We start from the raw sequence: 18162 nt of genomic DNA on the forward strand, positions 1-18162 counted from the left end.
CAATATCCTTTCTTTTGCCTTTTTTTTTGGGGGGGGGGGGGCAAGATCTTGCCACATAGCATTGGCTATCCCTAAACTTTCTCTGTAGACCAGGCTGGCCTCAAGTTCAAACCCCAGCTTCTGCCTGCCCAAGTGCTGGATTACAGGTGTGTACCACCAAGCCCCATGTTTCTGGTTCTCTGGGGGTTTTTTGTTTGTTTTCTGATGGATGCTCAAAGTCCTAGAACTACAGTTGCTGCCAGTCCCCAGGGTCCCCATGCTTAGTTTGGGAGCCAGTGCCCCACAGATACTTACAGGCTGAGGCTGCTCTGCAATGCAGCAGTTGAAACACAACCAGAATTCACTCATGCTCTCAGTCCAAGGCCTGAGCAAGCACCACCGAGGCTCCAAGTCTTCAGACAGGAAGCTCCACAACGTGCACCCTCAAAGTCAGAAATGGTCTTCAAAATAACTTTATCTCACTGTGCCTCTGTCCTTGGAGTCAAATGTCTCAAGCTGATTGAAAAGGAAGTCTGATTGTTTCTCTTCTCTGTTTCCAGTTCTATAGAGACTGGTTCCAAGTCAGTGGGAAGGAAAGAACAGCTTTGGTCCAGAGCTGGCAGCAGGTCTAGGAAGAGGAGGAGAAGTGAGTGAGGCACCTGCAGTATCTTTGGAGTCATGCATCTTCTGAAATCTGTAATAAGAGTGACATTACCTAAAGGCAAATACTGCAAGTCACAATGACTTATCAAATTATTTTTTAAGTTATGGCTTGACCATAAGGGGATCAAGTTTTAATAGTGAAGAAAAAAATCCTTGATTTCATGAAATATTCTATAACTATAAACTATGAATTTAAAAGCATTTTATTTAAAAATTACCAATTAAAACATGATTGCCACACAGAGACATGATGATAGTCATTTTATGTTTCATTGAGTCCTTTGTTTTTAGACAACCCACAGTAACTAACAGACCGATGACTCTAAGTTAAAGAGATATGAAATATCAGAAACCTTAAAATGATCACCCATCCTTGGAAACAACTGCACATGGGAGTTAACTTTCCTTCTGTACATCTACCCATTAGGAACCCTCCTCCACCCAAATAGCCAGCACTGAGTGGAGACACCTATCACCCCTCCACAGCAAGCCAAGGTGGGCCCAAGCAGTCCTTGTCAAGGTTACAGAAGCAAAAGAAAGAGGGCCAGGGCGGTTCCAGTCATGCCTAAGACCAGTGTCACCTGTATACAAGTTTGCTTTGGTGAGGCCTAAAGTCACATTGAATAGGCTCATGCTCCTGTCAGCCTGCCATACTGAAGACCCTGATACTGGATGTGTGAGTAGCAAGCCAAGGAAGCCTTAGAAGTCAGCCAACCACGACTGAGGCAATGGTGAGAGTCTAGGACACAGCAGCATAAACAGATGTAGAGGTGTCAGAGTAGCTATAGTGACAGGCACACAAGTTTACCAAGAACATCTGGCTATTACCAAACAAAAGAGAAGAGGAGCTATTAAATACCACTGAGAAAGGATGGTCAGACCACAGAAGGGAGGGCCAACCAGTGACAGTAACATATTCAAGAAAAACAAAAAACTTAGAAAGATAATGTGGTAGATGGCGAAGAAAAAACTCAGCCTTGACATAAAAAGATCAAATTCCAAAAATGACTTCATTTGGATACACAAAATGATATGAACATTTCTGACCCAAATGGCAAAATATCAGTTGAGTATTTGTAAACCTCTCAAAAAAGCCTCATAAACTGATAAACTTTATCATCTATACATGATTATCTCATCAGCTCATAGAACGCTGGAGACTAATCAAATTAAAACCTCGCCCTTCTAAAATTTTATTATGTAACAGTAACACAAAATTCTCCTTTATTCTCATTAGTGTGACTACTTTAAAAAGTATTGTTTTATATTATGGGTTAAGTATCCTTTACACTAACCAGATACATCTTTGGAAATTCTTCCCTTTGATCTCCTCAATGCTAGAAGACTCTAACCACCGTCATTTCTGGAAAGGCAAGGTCTCTGGAGATGACTGCTCAAGTCTCAAGCTGGTTAGCCGCAGAGCAAACAATCCTGGACCTCACAGTTCATGCAGGAGGCAAACACATTCAAGGCTAAGGAAGAGAACTCCACAGTTTTGATATAATTTAAACACGGGCCTTGAAACAAACACCCCCTATATTTTACCCAAGAAACCCTGTCAAGCTGACAGAGACAAAGGGAGCTTTCCCATCAGTCATTCTCAAGATCAAGTCTACACCGAGTCTAGAGAGGAAGTGGAGATGTCGAAACTGAGAGATGTTTTGAGATTGTATCAAAGGAAGTCTTTTACTTACTTGTTCTGCCCACGCCTGGTATAAGGAATATACTAGAAAATGAGTTAAATTCACCATATCCAATGGGCACTTTAAAAATATTAAAAACTAAATTTAAAAGTCACAGATAAGGCTGACAAGACAGTGGCTAAAGTGGGCTGGAGAGATGGCTCAGTGGTTAAGAGCACTGACTGCTCTTCCAGAGGTCATGAGTTCAACTCCCAGCCATCTGTAATGGGATCTGATGCCCTCTTCTGGTGTTTCTGAAGACAGCTACAGTGTACTTATATATAATAAATAATCTTAAAAAAAAAAATAGTGGTAAAGACACTGGCTACCAAAACCTGGACCTGGATCAAGACACTATTCCTGAAACTTATCCTCTTCCACACATGAGAGCCAAAGTGTCAAAGTATACACACACACACACACACACACACACACACACACACACACACACACACACACACAAGGGGGAGATGGAACACACAATCTCTTAGTATAAAAAAAAGTTTAATTCATATACGTGTGTGCATGGGCAACCCCTAACCACCAACACCAGATGCTATGATACATGTATGCACTCTGTAAAGTCAAAAGTACATCTGTCTCCTTAAACAGTAATTCTTTATGATAAAGACTCTGAAAATTCTCTTCTAGCTAAGTACTTTCATCCTTACTGTAACTTAGTACCCATGATCAAGCATTGCTCCAAACAGGCTTACCTGTGTCCAAAGCCTCAGCCAGTGCCTCTGTGGAGCACAGCCCAGACATGAAGGTCCTCTAGTATTTTCATATCTGTTATTTGGTTAGTCCTTGAGTTCCACATGATCTGGTTTATATATAAACAGCTAGAACCCACCTTCAGATATTAACTTCTCGTTTCCAGCAGGCACAATTGCCCCTTTATTCACTTGTCTTAAATGGCTACACTGTTTAAATTAGCATGGGACATCTATGATAACTTCCTACCAACCCACATTTCCCCAAATTCACATTTTCTTCATATGTCCAGTGCACACACCTCTAATCCCAGCACTAAGGAGGCAGAAGTAGGAGATCGTTGTGAGTGTGAGGCCAGCCTGGTCTACAGATCCAGTTCCAGCACAGTCAGGACTGCACAGAGAAAGCAACAACAAAAGTTGTTTCCTAAGACGCCCTGGGAAACACTGGTGTGCTTGCCCTCCTCAAAGTACATTTTTCAATTATTTCAGGTGTATGAACCTAAAATATTTATATATAAACATCTTCAAAGAATACTGAATCTGTTGCAAAATAATTCAACATGGTTATAATATTAAGTTACCTTCACTTCTTGAGCTGAAAGTTACTTAAAATACTTCCACTTTTAAAACTTTATATTTTTAAAGCTAAGTACTGTTACAGAAGACAAAAGGATCAGGGGTTCAAGGTCACCTTCAGCTACACAGTAAGTTTGAGGCAAGCCTGGGCTACATGAGAGTTCCTAACAAAATACAAACCAAAAAAAAAACCCCTACCCTTAAAAAAAATAGATAAACTATGCACAGGGAAGCACCATTCCCAGCGCTACACAGCTCAGCACATTCCACACATAAGTCAACATCAGACCGGTCTATAGCAGCAGAGCTTTCTCCTAAACCTGATCTTAGAGAAGGAAGAGCTGGACCCAATTCAGAAGCTGGGCACACTCAGTCAGCACAGCACTGTGCCAAAGTTCAGAATTTTAGACTCTGAAGTAAAGGCGTGTGGCCGAGTTCAGACGCTGTTACTGAGAGCAGCATCCTTCTGCTCTCCAGACTGGCAGAAGCTCAGTTTCCCAGTCACTTCCATGCGCAAGCATGGAGAAGCAACAGGCCCTAGCACTTTATAACAGGCTTACAAGCAGAATGCCATGTTTCAGTCTCCAGATCTAAAATGAAGGCTAAATTAGATGCTATATACACAGGCACTGCATACTGCATGTTCTTATCTGTTATCAAAGTTTAAAACGGCAAATACAAGAATAAACTAACACGACAGGGGTTTTGTTTTGTTTTGTTTTGTTTTTAGTGGTGGTTTGATTTGTGTTAGTTTTCTGGAGAAGAGATGGTACTATGTTGACAGATCAATTCTGTCTTCCTACCCTCAGGGATTCCCAGGCCTCAGCCTCCCAGGTAGCTTGGCTATAACCACACACTACCATGTAAACTAAAACAGCTGAGAAGTCTACCAAAACGAAAAGCAAATTTTAAAAGAGATTTATTTTCAGTTTTGTGTATGTGTGGGGGCATATACACATGCATGCAAGTACGTGCGGAGGCCAGAGGACAGTGTCAGCCCCCAGCTCGGGTATTACAGGGCCAGGGGTGTGTGTGTGTGTGTGTGTGTGTGTGTGTGTGTGTGTGTGTGTGCGTGTGCGTGCGTGTGAGAGAGAGCGAGAGAGAGAGAGAGAGAGAGAGAGAGAGACAGACAGACAGACAGACAGACAGACAGACAGACAGACAGACAGAGGCGCCACCCGAAGTGGATGCTGGAACAGAACTAAGGTTCTCTGCTAGAATGGCAAATTCATACAGAAGAACAATAAATCACAGCCTTACAGAACATGATTATTCTTGAGAAGCATTACATAAAACAGTACACAGAGAACCATTGCCACACATTTCAAAGACAGTTTAAATAGTATTTGTCTAGAGACACAAAAATAGGTCAAAGTAAAATTGTTAACAGCCAGGAGGGCACTCGAGGGCAGGATTCCAAACAAAAGGAAGCGCATAAAGACTCCTGGACCACTGACAATGTTCTGCCCTCATCCCAACTCCCAGCTGGGCTGGAAAAAAAGCCAGGCAAGCAGTCCACCACTGGCTATGACCCCAGCCCTGATCGATCCCTTGAGCCTGGGTGGTAGCTATAAAAGTTATTTGTTAACCAGTACATTTGTACACACAAATGTCTATATATGTATTTTTAAAGATGTATCCTTTAACTTAAAAACATCATGTATACAGGTATTTTGCCTGCATGTGTGTATATGCACCATGTCCACAGCTTAGTGCCCACAAAGTCTAGAAAAAGGAATCAAAACCCTTGGAACAAGAGTTACAAATGGTTGTGAAATGCCATGTGGGTGCTAGGAATTGAACCTGGGTCCTCTAGAAGAGCAGTTAATACTCTTAACCACTGAGCCATCTCTCCAGTCCCTCTTCCTCTCTACTTCGTGTGTGTGTGTGTGTGTGTGTGTGTGTGTGTGTGTGTGTGTGTGTGTGTGTAATGTGCACAGTAATTATGGAGACTAGAAGAAAGCACCAGATTCCTTGGAGCTGAATTTACAGATGGTTGTGAGCTACTAGACACAGGTGCTGGGAACCAAACTCAAGTCCTCTTTAACAACACCAAGCATTCTTTAACCACTGAGCTACATAATTATTTTTAAGTGTCCAAATGCTTAAATATGATTAAAGTAACAACAGTAAATTCTAATAATTAGCAGTTGGTCAAATGAATTGATGAGGGTCAGAAATGAAAATGCAATGAATCAAGTAAAGATGAACACCTTCACTAGTGACTTTAAAGGTTGGGTAAAATTAGGGGAAAGGGTGCCTAACTTACACCAAGTGCCAAAGTTGTTTCCTACAGAAGTACAAAGCTATTACTCAATGACAGGTGTGACTTATCAGTCCAGCTCATCTGTGGCACTTGAGCACAGGCTAACTGTCCCACACTAGTTTCGAATGGTTTTGCTCTCAGGTTCTTTTGTTGTTTTTGACTTTTCATTATGCATGTGGGTGGGTGTGGATGCGTGGCTATGGGGACACGCATGTAAAGATCAGAGGGCAAGCTCAGGCCACTCCTCAGGAGCTATCTTCTGTGTCTGGGGTGTGTATGTGAGTGACAGAGTCTCAAACTGGCCTGGAATGTCCCCAAACTGGGCTGGCTAGACAGTACTAGGATACCACCATAGTTCTAGTTTTAAGGTTTAATCATTTTATGTATGAGTATTTTGTTTGCATGTGTGTAAGTGCAGCTGGCATGCCTACCTGATGCCTACTGAGGCCAGAAAAAGGCATTGGATCACTTGAGGTTGGAGTTACAGATGGCTGTGAGCCTCTAAGTGGGTGCTAGGCACTGAACTTGGGTTCTCGAGGAGAGCAGCAAATACTCTTAACCCAAGCCCTCTCTCTAGCCCCATATTTTAATGTGGGTTCTGGGGGATGACACTTGGGTCCTTGGCTTACCAACTAATCTATCTCCCCAGACTCTTGTTTCCACATTACAGAAAAGTCCAAGTTACATGAAGTGACTGCAGTCACACACCATGGTAGTTTTTTGAGGCACAGTCTCTTAACAGAACCTGGAGCTCATGACTCAACTAGATTGGTTGGTCAGGGAGCCCAAGAATAGGATCCTTAGCTCTGGGGTTACAGGCATGCACTGCTGTGCCCTTTGGCTTTTCCTGAAGGCTGGGGAATAAACTTGGTCCCTAGTGCTTCCACAGCACACACTTTGCCAAAGATCCACCCCCCAAGCCTCTTGTTTTCAGTCTTTTGAGATAGGGTCTTATGTAGTCCAAGTGACATTGAACTCTTAAGATTTACTTATTTATGAATACATGGCAACTGTCTTCAGACATACCAGAAGAGGGCATTGGATCCCATTACAGATGGTTGTGAGCCACCATGTCATTACTAGGAATTGAACTCAGGACCTCTGGAAGAGTCAGTGCTCTTAACTGCTGAGCCATCCTCTGGTCCACTTCCTACATGCTAAATTTATAGGAATGGCAACCACACCAGATTGAAATTGTTCTTTGAACATGATTTGTAACATCTCTTGGAGGAGTTTCCAACTGCACATATTAACAGATCCACTTCTGTGTGGTTAACCAAAGCCCAGAGAAGCCACTGTTACTGAACTAGTCTCAGAGTGGAGAGAGACGTGCAGGCAAATATGGAGACGGCATTCTTCTCATGCTTGAAGTGACTGGTTAGACACTAGTCTTTCCCACTGACTCGTGGGAATGGATGACAGACTTTGCTCAGTGTTTAATGGGGCTGGAGAGATGACTCCGTGGTTAAAAATGGCTTGCAGAGTTCAGTTCTCATTACCTTTGTTGGGTAGTGCCTGTGCCTCCAGCTCCAGAGGATCCAACCCCCTCTTCTGGCCTCTGTGGGCACTATCTACACTAAGCAAATGAATGCATAAATGGACAGTCAGATAAATGCATGTAAATTTTTAAAAGTTTTAAGTCATGCACATATGCTGACAAGTGTTTGTGAAGAGTTTTTATTTTGGGGGTAAACATAGTGAAACTCCTACATCAGATTTCAAGCACAGAGTAAGTTTTACTTTCTAAGAAACAGTCCATCACTCTTACAAACCGGTTCTATCACTTTACTTCCTACTCGTGTGTGAGCGCCCCACTGCCCCACATCCTGCCATTCTCTCTGCTATGGCCGGCATTCATCTCAGTCTTTAGGTGTACAGCAGTGCCCCTCGGTTTTAGTTTACTCTTTCCTGGTAACTAATAATAGTAATGATATTTTCTTGTTTCAAAAGATTTTATTATCTTTGTATGCATCCATGTAAGTGAACGTGGTGCGTGTGCAAGGACCTACAAATCCCTTGGATCTGTAGTGACATGTGGTTATGTGCCGGGAACTGAACGAGAAGCGAGCACTTCTGGCTGCTAAGCCATCCTTCCAGCCCCATTAAATATTTTCATGTTTGTTGACATTCACACACCTTGCTTGGGTCTGTTATTTTCAGATCTACTGCACATTTTTTAAAGATATCTTTCTTTTTTTAAAGATTTATTTATTATATATGAGTACACTGTAGCTGTCTTCAGTCACACCAGAAGAGGGCATCTGATCCCATTACAGATGGTTGTGAGCCACCATGGGGCTGTTGGGATTTGAACTCAGGACCCCTGGAAGAGCAGTCAACCGCTGAGCCATCTCTCCAGCCCAAGATATCTCTTATTATTTCTAACTATGTATATGTATGTCTCCATGTAAGCAGGTCCATACATGTGCTCTGAACAACAACAGGATGCAGGAGCTCTGAGTTCCAGAAGGTTATAAACTACCCAGATGTGAGGACCAAATCTGAGCCACCTCTTCAGATCCCAATGCCCATTTTAAAATTTTAGTTATGTTCTATGACTATAATTTCAATTCTGTTTTAATTAAACTAAGTTCTTTATATACTGTAGAGCAAGTTCCTTGTCCACTAATTTTTTTCTGGTCTTTTTCTTTCATACAAATGTCTTTTGGAGAGTTTAGCTTGCATGAATTCTGATGCATCAACTGTATCTTTTATGATTTGTGTTCTGCCTATGAAATGTCAACATATTCCTCAAAGTCATATAGACTGTCTATTTATTCTAGAACTCCTAAGTTTAATTTTGTATCTATAATCCAACTTGTAGTCCAGTTTGTCCCACCTGCACTTCCAGCTCCACTGAGGTGAGACCTACAGTTGTGAACGAAGTGCCCTGCTTGTTCTGTTAGTTTTTTACTCCCATCCGATTTCTGGGCTCCTCCTATTTCCACATACACTTTAGAATCAGTTTATCACTACAAAGTTGGACTGTTTCCTTCTAACTCTTTTGTGAATTAATCATAACTGAGTGCTCGTTTTTTCTATGTAAGCCCAGTGTTCCCTAAAGAGTACGTTTGCAGTTGCTATTGTTTAGATAGCCACAAGGTAAAATGCCTAAAGTCAAGTATGAATGCTAACTTAATTTCTTGGCTTAGAATCATTATACCACATGGACAGGATACACGAATTCACACTGACACTGGTATGTACAGGAAAGATTAGAAAGGAGTATGGAATGTGGTTTACATTATAACAGCTGGCTAGTGCTCCTGTTAGTGGAGGCTAGCCTGGGCTACACATCAAGATGTCACAAACAAATTGGCTTAGAACTGCATAATATTTGATCTTTGTACACCTCATTTTGCTGTTCTATGAAATGATTTCATATTAGTGTCTAGCTCTTTGGTACGTGTGAGGATTCAGTAAGTAAATACAGACTGCCTAGAAACGTGGTTGGGAAGTTTACAGAGCTGTGTGTTTAACACCTTTCCTATGTAACTGGTTTTCGTTACTGTTGCTAGGTTACTATTGTTGCCTCATTACCAATTTCTCTTTGGCCTTCTTAGTGCCACCCTGAGAAGAATGTGGACAAAGACTTTTCTAGTCAGGCAACCTCTTATTTGATTGAGCAACACATATAAAAGGTGCCTATTTACATTTCGATTTAAAAGAGAAAATAAAGCAAAACTGGTATCAAAAGTAGAGAAAAAAAATAAGCCAATTAAATTAATTATTTTTATAGCCATCTCCTAATATCTTCCAAAGTATTTTAAATGTATACATAATTTATATGTTCGCAGCATATGTTTGCAACAGAGAACACTCAGTAAATAGTTGAACTAGTAAATCTAACTTGGTTATTTTATCAATTAATAAGTTTCACTAAAACAACTTTATACTAAATTGATTTGTCACATTGTCTCCTCTAAAAACAGAAGGCTCTGGCTGTCCCGGTCATAAAGGTTTAGAAGGGAATGACATTCAATATCGAACTACTGCTAGCATGACTACCGAGCAAAAGAGGACATAGAAGAGCAGGCCTCACAAATGAGCTGTGTGTGTAATCCATGCCTCTTGGCCAGGCAAAGACGTCCCTATCAGTCCCTTGGGATGTGAAAGCCAGTTCAACACAAACTGTAGTGGCTTATCTGGGTGTAAACAAGGCAAGGTGGAGGACAGCTTTAATCCTGTTTCAGATTACTCCCAGAGACAAAAGATCTCTTGGAACTATGTGCTTGGTGCCAAGTGCCTCAGACTTGTCAACTTGATATTTTCCTCCAATAAATAAGGCATTTTCAGCCATCAAATGAGTTTTTAGACAGAAACTTTTTTTTTTAAATAAAATAATCTGGGACAACAGATTTACACCACTCTGTATGGAGTTCTCTTAGTTACTTTAAACATTTTTCAATTTAAGGTGTTTCTCCATTTATTGTTTTATGTATGAGAGCTTTGCCTGGGAGATCAGAAAGGGGCAGTGAATGCTGTGGAACTGGAATGATACTGAGTTGTAATCTACCCATGGGTGCTAGGAATAGAAGGCAGGTCCTGTAACCACCCAGCCATCTCTCCAGACCCCTATTTGAAACACTATCCTCTTCCTCCCCTCGTCCCTCCTACATTCTTTATTGTGAGGCTTCTTTAGCCACTGTCTTAGCTTCTGGAGTACCATCACTCCTCTCTTCTGACTGTAGGCATAAGCTGGCACAGCCTCCTCATGATCAGTGCCTGTTCCGACCTTAGTCTCCAAGGTAGCTAGGACTGTACACATATACCACCAGACTTAAGTTGTGTGTTTTTAACAAAAATCTGCATCCAGTTGTATTACCAAAATTAATTTCACAGTTGAAACAGATAACTGATAAGCAGTGTCCACAGAGTGCCTAGCATCTGGCTCAGTGCAGACTCTCAATCTTTTCTTAAAGGGAAGGAGAGGGACAGAGAGAGGAACAGGCACTGATCATGAGGAGGCTGTGCCAGCTTATGCCTACAGTCAGAAGAGAGGAGTGATGGTACTCCAGAAGCTAAGGCAGGACTGTGAACTTGAGGGCTACATGGTGATACCCTTTCCACCAAAAGAAAATCATTTTTAGGGGACAGGGAGAGGGGTCAGAGGATGAGTGTTTGCTGTGTAAACATGAGAACCTGAGGCAGTCCCCTACACACACAAAAAAGGCCCACACAGCATGACCTGTGTGCTGAGAGAAGTGAAGACAAGCAAACTGATGGGGTTTGCTGACCAGCTAACACACACACACACACACACACACACACACACACACACATGTACGCACGCACATGCACACGTGCTTTACTAAAAATCAAGAAAACACGACTTGGATTTAGATAGTACTATAGAGTTTAACAATTAACTCGTTGGCCACACCGCACATCCTATCTGCTGAAGTGGCAGTTCACTTTACAAACTTTAAACCAGAGTCCCAGGACTCAGGATCCTTACAACATACAAACAGCCCATAGGTACGGGGCACACTCACTAAGCTACACCAGTAGAACCCATACTCTAGTGTGAGCACCTCTGATGGAGAGAGAATGAAGTTCAAGTCACATGAAGAGTCACTCTGAGGGTTGGTCAGAAGACTTCCATCTAGAGAGGCTGTTAACTGTTATATACAATTAACTGGGGAATCTAGTTTTAGATACAACATGTCATATATAATCATAATTTAAAGTAGCATTGAGCTAGACTTTAAGTTGCCTGGTAAATCTGAATTGTCATTTCTTCATTCCCAAGGTAAGGATAGTATTTGCCTCTTAGGATTATAAAAATTAAAATAAATGATAATCTTTTTCACAACGTTTTTAGTATGTGTAATCAACGCTTAAATGTTTGTTTTTTTTTTTTTTTTTCTTCCTTTTGGGGAGGTTTATATTTGGAGGTTTCTGTTTTAAAAGGAAATTTACTAACATCAATTAAATTTTTAAACCAATCAAAGAAAACAAGCTGAACATGGCAGTCTCTACCTGTAATTCTAGTACCCAAGTGACAAAGTCTGGATGTTTCAGAATTCAAAGGCCAGCCAGAGCTGCACGGAGATCCTGTTTGGGGGTTAGAGGTTGGTGGGAGTCATACACAGGGCAGAAAAGGATTCAATATAACTTAATGGTAATAAAATTTTTCTTTAAAATCAAAGCAGCACTTTAATTGTATCAACTTGACTGCCATGGACACTGGAACCAACTATTATGTCCAAAGAATGAACTGAACCACTGGCTCCTTGAACCAAGAGGCTGACTTGCCTTGTCCAGTGGGAATCCACAGCACAGCAGGAAGGGGAAGTAGAAGTCACAGGAAAGGAGCCCATGACCTATCGGGAGCCTGCAACCCCATCATGCCTGCTTTGCTCAACCTATAACAAGAACCCAGAGCAATTACACTATATGGAAAGACTAAATGGGAAACTTTTAACTTTTGAGAGATTCTCGAGGGTACTAGCTAAAAATAAAACGCACGGATTTTCAGGAGAGAAATAAAGGATCAAATACAAAAACCCACACCGGAAGATGACAAATTTTAAATGTTCGCTGCTTCTAATTACAGAAATGTTTGGACACTCTCTGGAGAAGCTCACTGAGAGTATATACTACTGTATTTCTCCACATGTCTCTCTTGGTCCTTAATGCTGTACTCAAATATATACTAAAACTACTTTTTATCAGGTGGCACTGGTGAACACCTTTAATCTCAGCACTTGTGAAGCAGAGGCAGGCCAATTTCAAAAGTTCCAGGCCAGCCTAGTCTACAGAGTGAGTTCCATGATAGCCAGGACCACACGAGTTCCATGATAGCCAGGACCACACAGAGAAATCCTATCTTTAAAAAACAAATCAAAATACAATATACAAAACCTGCTCAAAATATAAATACATAAACTAAAGCCCAAATGGGGACTACTGTTTCATATGTGTTCTACTTAAAGCTGTGACTGTTCGGTGTGGGAAGGGCACAGGGAAATGTCTATGGAGGCTGCAATGACAACAGCCCCCACAGGTTCATGTTTGAATACCTGCTCCCCTGATGATGAAACTGTTTGGGAAGGATTAAGAGGTCTCACCTAGTTCAAGAAGGTGTGTCACTGGGGACAGTCTTTAAGGTTCAAAAGACTAGTGCCACTTCCCGGTTGCCCTCTGCTCCTGTGAGGTTCCGACTGAGTGTCAGCCGCTCCAGCGACCCACTACTTTCTATTCTCTACCCATCTTAACCTCTAACCTTCTGAAGCCAAAAGCCCCAAATCATCACAGCAACAGAAAAGTAACTAAGACACTGGCAACCAAATATATGTGAACTTCAGTCCTCTTAAGAAAGCAACCTAATTTTCACCGTTAGTAATCTATAGAGAACTCAAAAGAAAGAAAGACCTCGCGTGGGTAAAAATTCTTCACTGAAATACTTCTTAAAGCCAGATAAAAAACAAAAACCTAGGTACAACCTAATGTCAAGTGGCCAAGTAGTTACTGAATTGTGGCTTAATGACAGCTTTTGCAGCCATGTCAGTGTTAAAAGAATGTGTTCTTTACAAATTATATTACCTAAAAACATTCTAGAAGTACAACAATCACAGGAAATTTATATGAAAATAATCTGGCCATTTAAAATCTAACATTAAAAAATAAACCTAAAATCTTTCCCTTTTTTGTTTGCTTACTTCATCTGCATTTATTTTATGCTGAATTTATTCCTGTGCCATGAGTTTTTGTGTCTTCAGTTTCTTCTGGTATATCTTTTTATTTTCTGTGTAGCCTCTTCTTCTGGCTTTAGAACAACCTATTCCTTCTCAGTGAGGATCATCTCAGTGTGGCGGGGGAGCTCATGTATGGGTTAATCCTGCCATGAGCTCTGTAGGCTCCTCAGTACATCTTGTTCACCTGCATGTGTTCGATGACTAGAGAATCTACATCTAAACCCTTAAGTTCAGCATTGCTCTCTGAACTTTTAAGCATGTGCAGCAAAAATTCAGCACTTTATTTTGGCCACCATCCCTGTGTCCAGCCCCACTGTTCGGCCTGGGCGCACCTACTAATTCCACCATTATAACCACCAAAATGGCACACATTGCTTCTTTAAAGTGACATCCTTCAGATACTTGGTGGCTTTGCAGATATGTATACCCTTGATGACCCAGGCAGTCTCCCTAGTGTTCTTAAAGTAAACACAAAGGTTTGAACCTCTAAATTTGCATGATTTTGTGGGGTTTTCTGGGTCAAGAGAGTAGTGAACGATCTTCACAGGTCACCTGTGAACACAACAGCTCTAGCTGGTTACAGGAAGAGGAAGCTTGCTTGTCTTTTTAAAGATACTTGTTTTTATTTTATGTGTATGAATGTTTTACCTGCATGTATGTCTGTGTACCATATGTGTGGCTGGTACCCACAGAAACCAGAGGGCATCGGCCTTGGAACTTGAATTACAGAATGCTGTGTGCTGTCATGTGGGTGCGGGAACCTGAACCAAGATCCTCTTAAAGACAGCCAGTGCTCTTAACCATTGAGCTGTCTCTTCAGCAGCAAATCTTATCTTTAAAACATCTGGGAAATCTTGTACCACGTTTTGAAAACATCCGGATTCCACCAAAAATGGGTAGCAACTACTTTTTAGGCATAATTCACAGAAATAAATATTAACTTTTAAGAACAGGTTTTTTTTATACTCAGATTGTAACACAGCCACTCCTGAGTAAATAGCTTATGACAGCTTTTGTAGCTTTTAAAGAATAAAATATATGTGGAAGATCTCAGCATCTTCTATACAAAACAAAGTACTGGGCTTATTTCTATGAGTGCTTTATGTTCTCATCTGTTTCATTAGCACAGCTCCACAGGAGACCACTGAAGGCCTGTTTCTGGAAATTTGCCCCAATTCTTCTCACCCAGGCCTTGTTGCCAGGGCTGCAGCTGCACAACCAATTCTTATTAAAATGGGGTCTTTGAAATGCTGGTCCAAGGAGAAGAATATAAAGGATTTCATTATCTCTTCTCAAAACTCACAGTGAGGGTTATGCTCCACCCTTCCCTTCACGAAGCACACAACCACTCACATCCCTTTCTGCCAACTTAAACACCAAGACAAAGGCAGAAGCTCAGCCTTAAGAACAGTATAAGAAGTCACCACGGAGAACACAGCTCAGCAATGAACCTTAAGCTAGCAGGTTATTTTTCAAATGAGTGTAAAATCAGTGGTGTGGCCATGAGCGACAGTCACTCTCACGCTTGGATGTGTCTTGAGAAACGAGACTTCTGAAGAGTACACACTTGGGGGAAAGACTCAGTGCTCTCTAAAACCAAGAATAATTTCACAAACAGAAACGGGAAAACGGAAAGATCCGCTCACTTTGCTATTGTACTAAAGGCCCTAACAGCTGCTGGGAGGAGAATTTTATGGGTGGGATTATTCGCCTCCATTTTCATTAGGACCACATGCCCTGTGCCTCTCTCAATAAAATTCTTAACTGCTGGCCTGGCTCATGAGAAGCAATTTATGACTAAATTTATCTTATAAGAAACATTAATGTAAATTTATGAAGATTAGTTATTTTCAACTGAATGTAAATAGAAAAATACTCAAAGGCAAAGTAAAAACCAAGGCCACATTTTTATTAAGCAATATTTCCAGTGTTGGCAAGGCACTAGTATTTTTGTAGCACTAAGAACCTTAGAATACCAATAACTTTAAAGATGGGAATTCAGCTGGGAACATTCCTGGGAGTCGACTGCAGTCTGGTCCCCAGTGGTGCACTTACAGTGTGGGAAGGCAGAAGCAGAGGGGGGACACTCCCTGGAGGACCAACCACACACGTGCTTCAGGTCAGAGAGAAGAGGCCCAGTGAGGCCCAGATCTAAATGCACATGATTACTGGCATTTTATCCACTGCAATCAAAGCCGAGTCAGTGACTTTATTCAGTGTCTTTAACACTGTTGGATCCGTGTCAAACGAACGCTTTCCCTCAGCTTTTCAATTCTTGTGGCTGCCCGGCTCTACATGAAACGTTCACTCTCAGTATTGTAAAAGAACGTTAAATACTTTCATGTTGTTTCTCATAACAGATTTTGTCCTTAGTACATTCTATTTTTAAAAAGTTGATATAGTTCTCAGCTTTAAGTTCCCCTTAAGTTTAGAGAAACAGTATTTCCATTTTATTTAAAGTGTATCACCAAAGGACTCCCCAGAACTCTTAAGTTCCCTGTAGGTGTTGACTGCATGATGGGAAACACCCTTTCTCCCAGAGGGGTCTGTGTTCTAACCTGAGACTGTGCTGAAGGATCTCTTATCTCACACATCTTGCCTCAACGACCCTCATTCTGTTACATAGTGGATCACGTGGTAGGAGGATAAACATGCTTCTATCCAGAGGAAAACATTCAGGTCTTCCCTTCCCCTTCCCTTCTTCCCTTTCCTTATCCTCCTTGTCCTCACCCTCAAGAAAGGGTCTCTCTATATAATCCTGGCTGTCCTGGAATTCACTATCGACCAGGCAGCCTCTGCTTCCCAAGTGCTACAAAGGCATACTCCACCATACCTAGCTCCCAGTAGATATTTAATAACTAAGATTAACTATTAAAATGGCTTTAAGTGTAGACAACTACCACTGGTGGACTAAACTGACAATATGTGGAATGTATTGTGACTAACTAGAAGACAGCCATGAGATGATAAACGACCGTCACTGAGAGAGAAGACCATGGGCCACGGAAGGTTGTGCTTAACCTGAAGATCAAAGCCGCTGTTAAACCACACACCAATACTGGAGATACTGGAGGGGAGAACTCCAACAAATAAATGGCTGCTGGTGAGGGCTAAGGACACCACATAGACTGATTTTGTGGACATCATTACCGTATCTGACCATCAGTGGACAGACTTACCACTCATCAATGGGGCCACTCACTCAGCTCTCTAAGTGGAGACTAGGCCGAAAGACACACACAGGCAGCTGCGTAGACTCATCAGCAGAAGTTGTTCCTTGAAGACGTCTTCTCATTTGGTTTCCCTGCTTCACTCAACACTGGCCCTATCTGAAAACAAAAGCATGCAGTTAGGAGGCAAAAGCTGCAGGGAACAATTCTCCCCTCGATACAAATGAAAACTCAACTCAAATGCTAGAGCACACTTAAGCACCATGTTCAAACAAACAGCCTACGTTTTTATGCCTGTAATGTGCTTATTACACAAAGTCACCACCCTTTTCTCATCATACCAACTGATTGTTGCATCCATGCTATGCAAGGTTTGACTCAGAGCAAATGTGGCCACTGAACAGAATCCAGGTGACAAGTCTTCCATGGATACACACTATATTAAAGGGCACCTTCCTACATTGACAAATCTGAAGACTTCACCAAAAAAAAGTTCAGATTTCTAATCTCTCTTGAAAAATGAAATCAAACAACCTAAGGTCTGCTCCTACCTGGAGCGCTATCAGACTGATTACAGCCACCTCTCGATGGGTGCGAGCTTTGTGACTCTTCACAGATACCTCCTGCCACTCTCTCTACTGTAACTTAGTGCAGTTACCTGTCTGGACCTGATAAACATCTGAACTTTCAAACTCTGCTATATATTTTTAATAGCTCACAGAGAACACTGTATTATTGTCAAAGCCAAGCATGTTCTCCAGACTTGGGAATATAAAATAACATGAGATAAAAACATGAACTTTGAATCAGAAAGCTGCAGATTTGAGTTCTAATTCTGAAAATGAGTAGCTGTGTAGCCAAGCCTACAGTAAAGCTAAGCAATTCTTCATACACAAGCATCCAGATAACACAACACACTGGGCAGCAATGGGCCTCATATCTAGCACATATAAGCTCAACTGGTAAGCCAACCATTACTCCCTCCCGCTTGCTCACCTTGGGGACACGGTAACTCATGTCATCATTATCCATCCGATGTCTTTACCCTCTAAGAGCATTGCCACAAGAAGTCATTCTCTTCCAATACCAGCCATTCAAACAAACAATTCCTCCCTAGACATCAACTGCTGTGTTGAAATTGTCTATATATTCAACTCTTTAAACTGTGGCAGGCTAGGAATGTACCTATTGTTGGCAGGGTGTTTGCCTTGCATGACCAAGGCCCCAGGTTTAACCTTGGCACCAAAAACTACAGCAAAAATAAAAACTACTAATCATGTCTTCAAAATGCTGCACGTACAAGTTTGAAATGCATAGCTGTTCTTCTTTTTTTTTTGTAATTTTGTAGTTCCTTTAAAAATATACATACAAACACATTGTCATACAATGAAACCACTGCATTCCTACAAA

At 41.4% G+C, this 18162-nt stretch overlaps 1 protein-coding gene across 1 annotated transcript in view; it reads right to left on the minus strand.

Annotated features, from left to right (window-relative positions):
- The window catches only part of CDC42SE2 (CDC42 small effector 2), a 65481-nt gene that overhangs the window by 18283 nt on the left and 29036 nt on the right, over nt 1-18162 (minus strand). Inside the window, exons 2-3 of the mRNA XM_080923018.1 lie at nt 16762-16911; nt 295-607 (exon numbers count right to left, since the gene is read on the minus strand). Of these exons, the coding sequence (XP_080779144.1) occupies nt 295-348 (54 nt within the window). The 5' untranslated portion in view covers nt 349-607; nt 16762-16911. The remainder of the gene's footprint in view (nt 1-294; nt 608-16761; nt 16912-18162) is intronic.

The sequence above is a fragment of the Micromys minutus genome (assembly GCF_963924665.1).
Source record: "Micromys minutus genome assembly, chromosome: 10".
In the NCBI taxonomy this organism is placed as follows: Eukaryota; Metazoa; Chordata; class Mammalia; order Rodentia; family Muridae; genus Micromys; species Micromys minutus.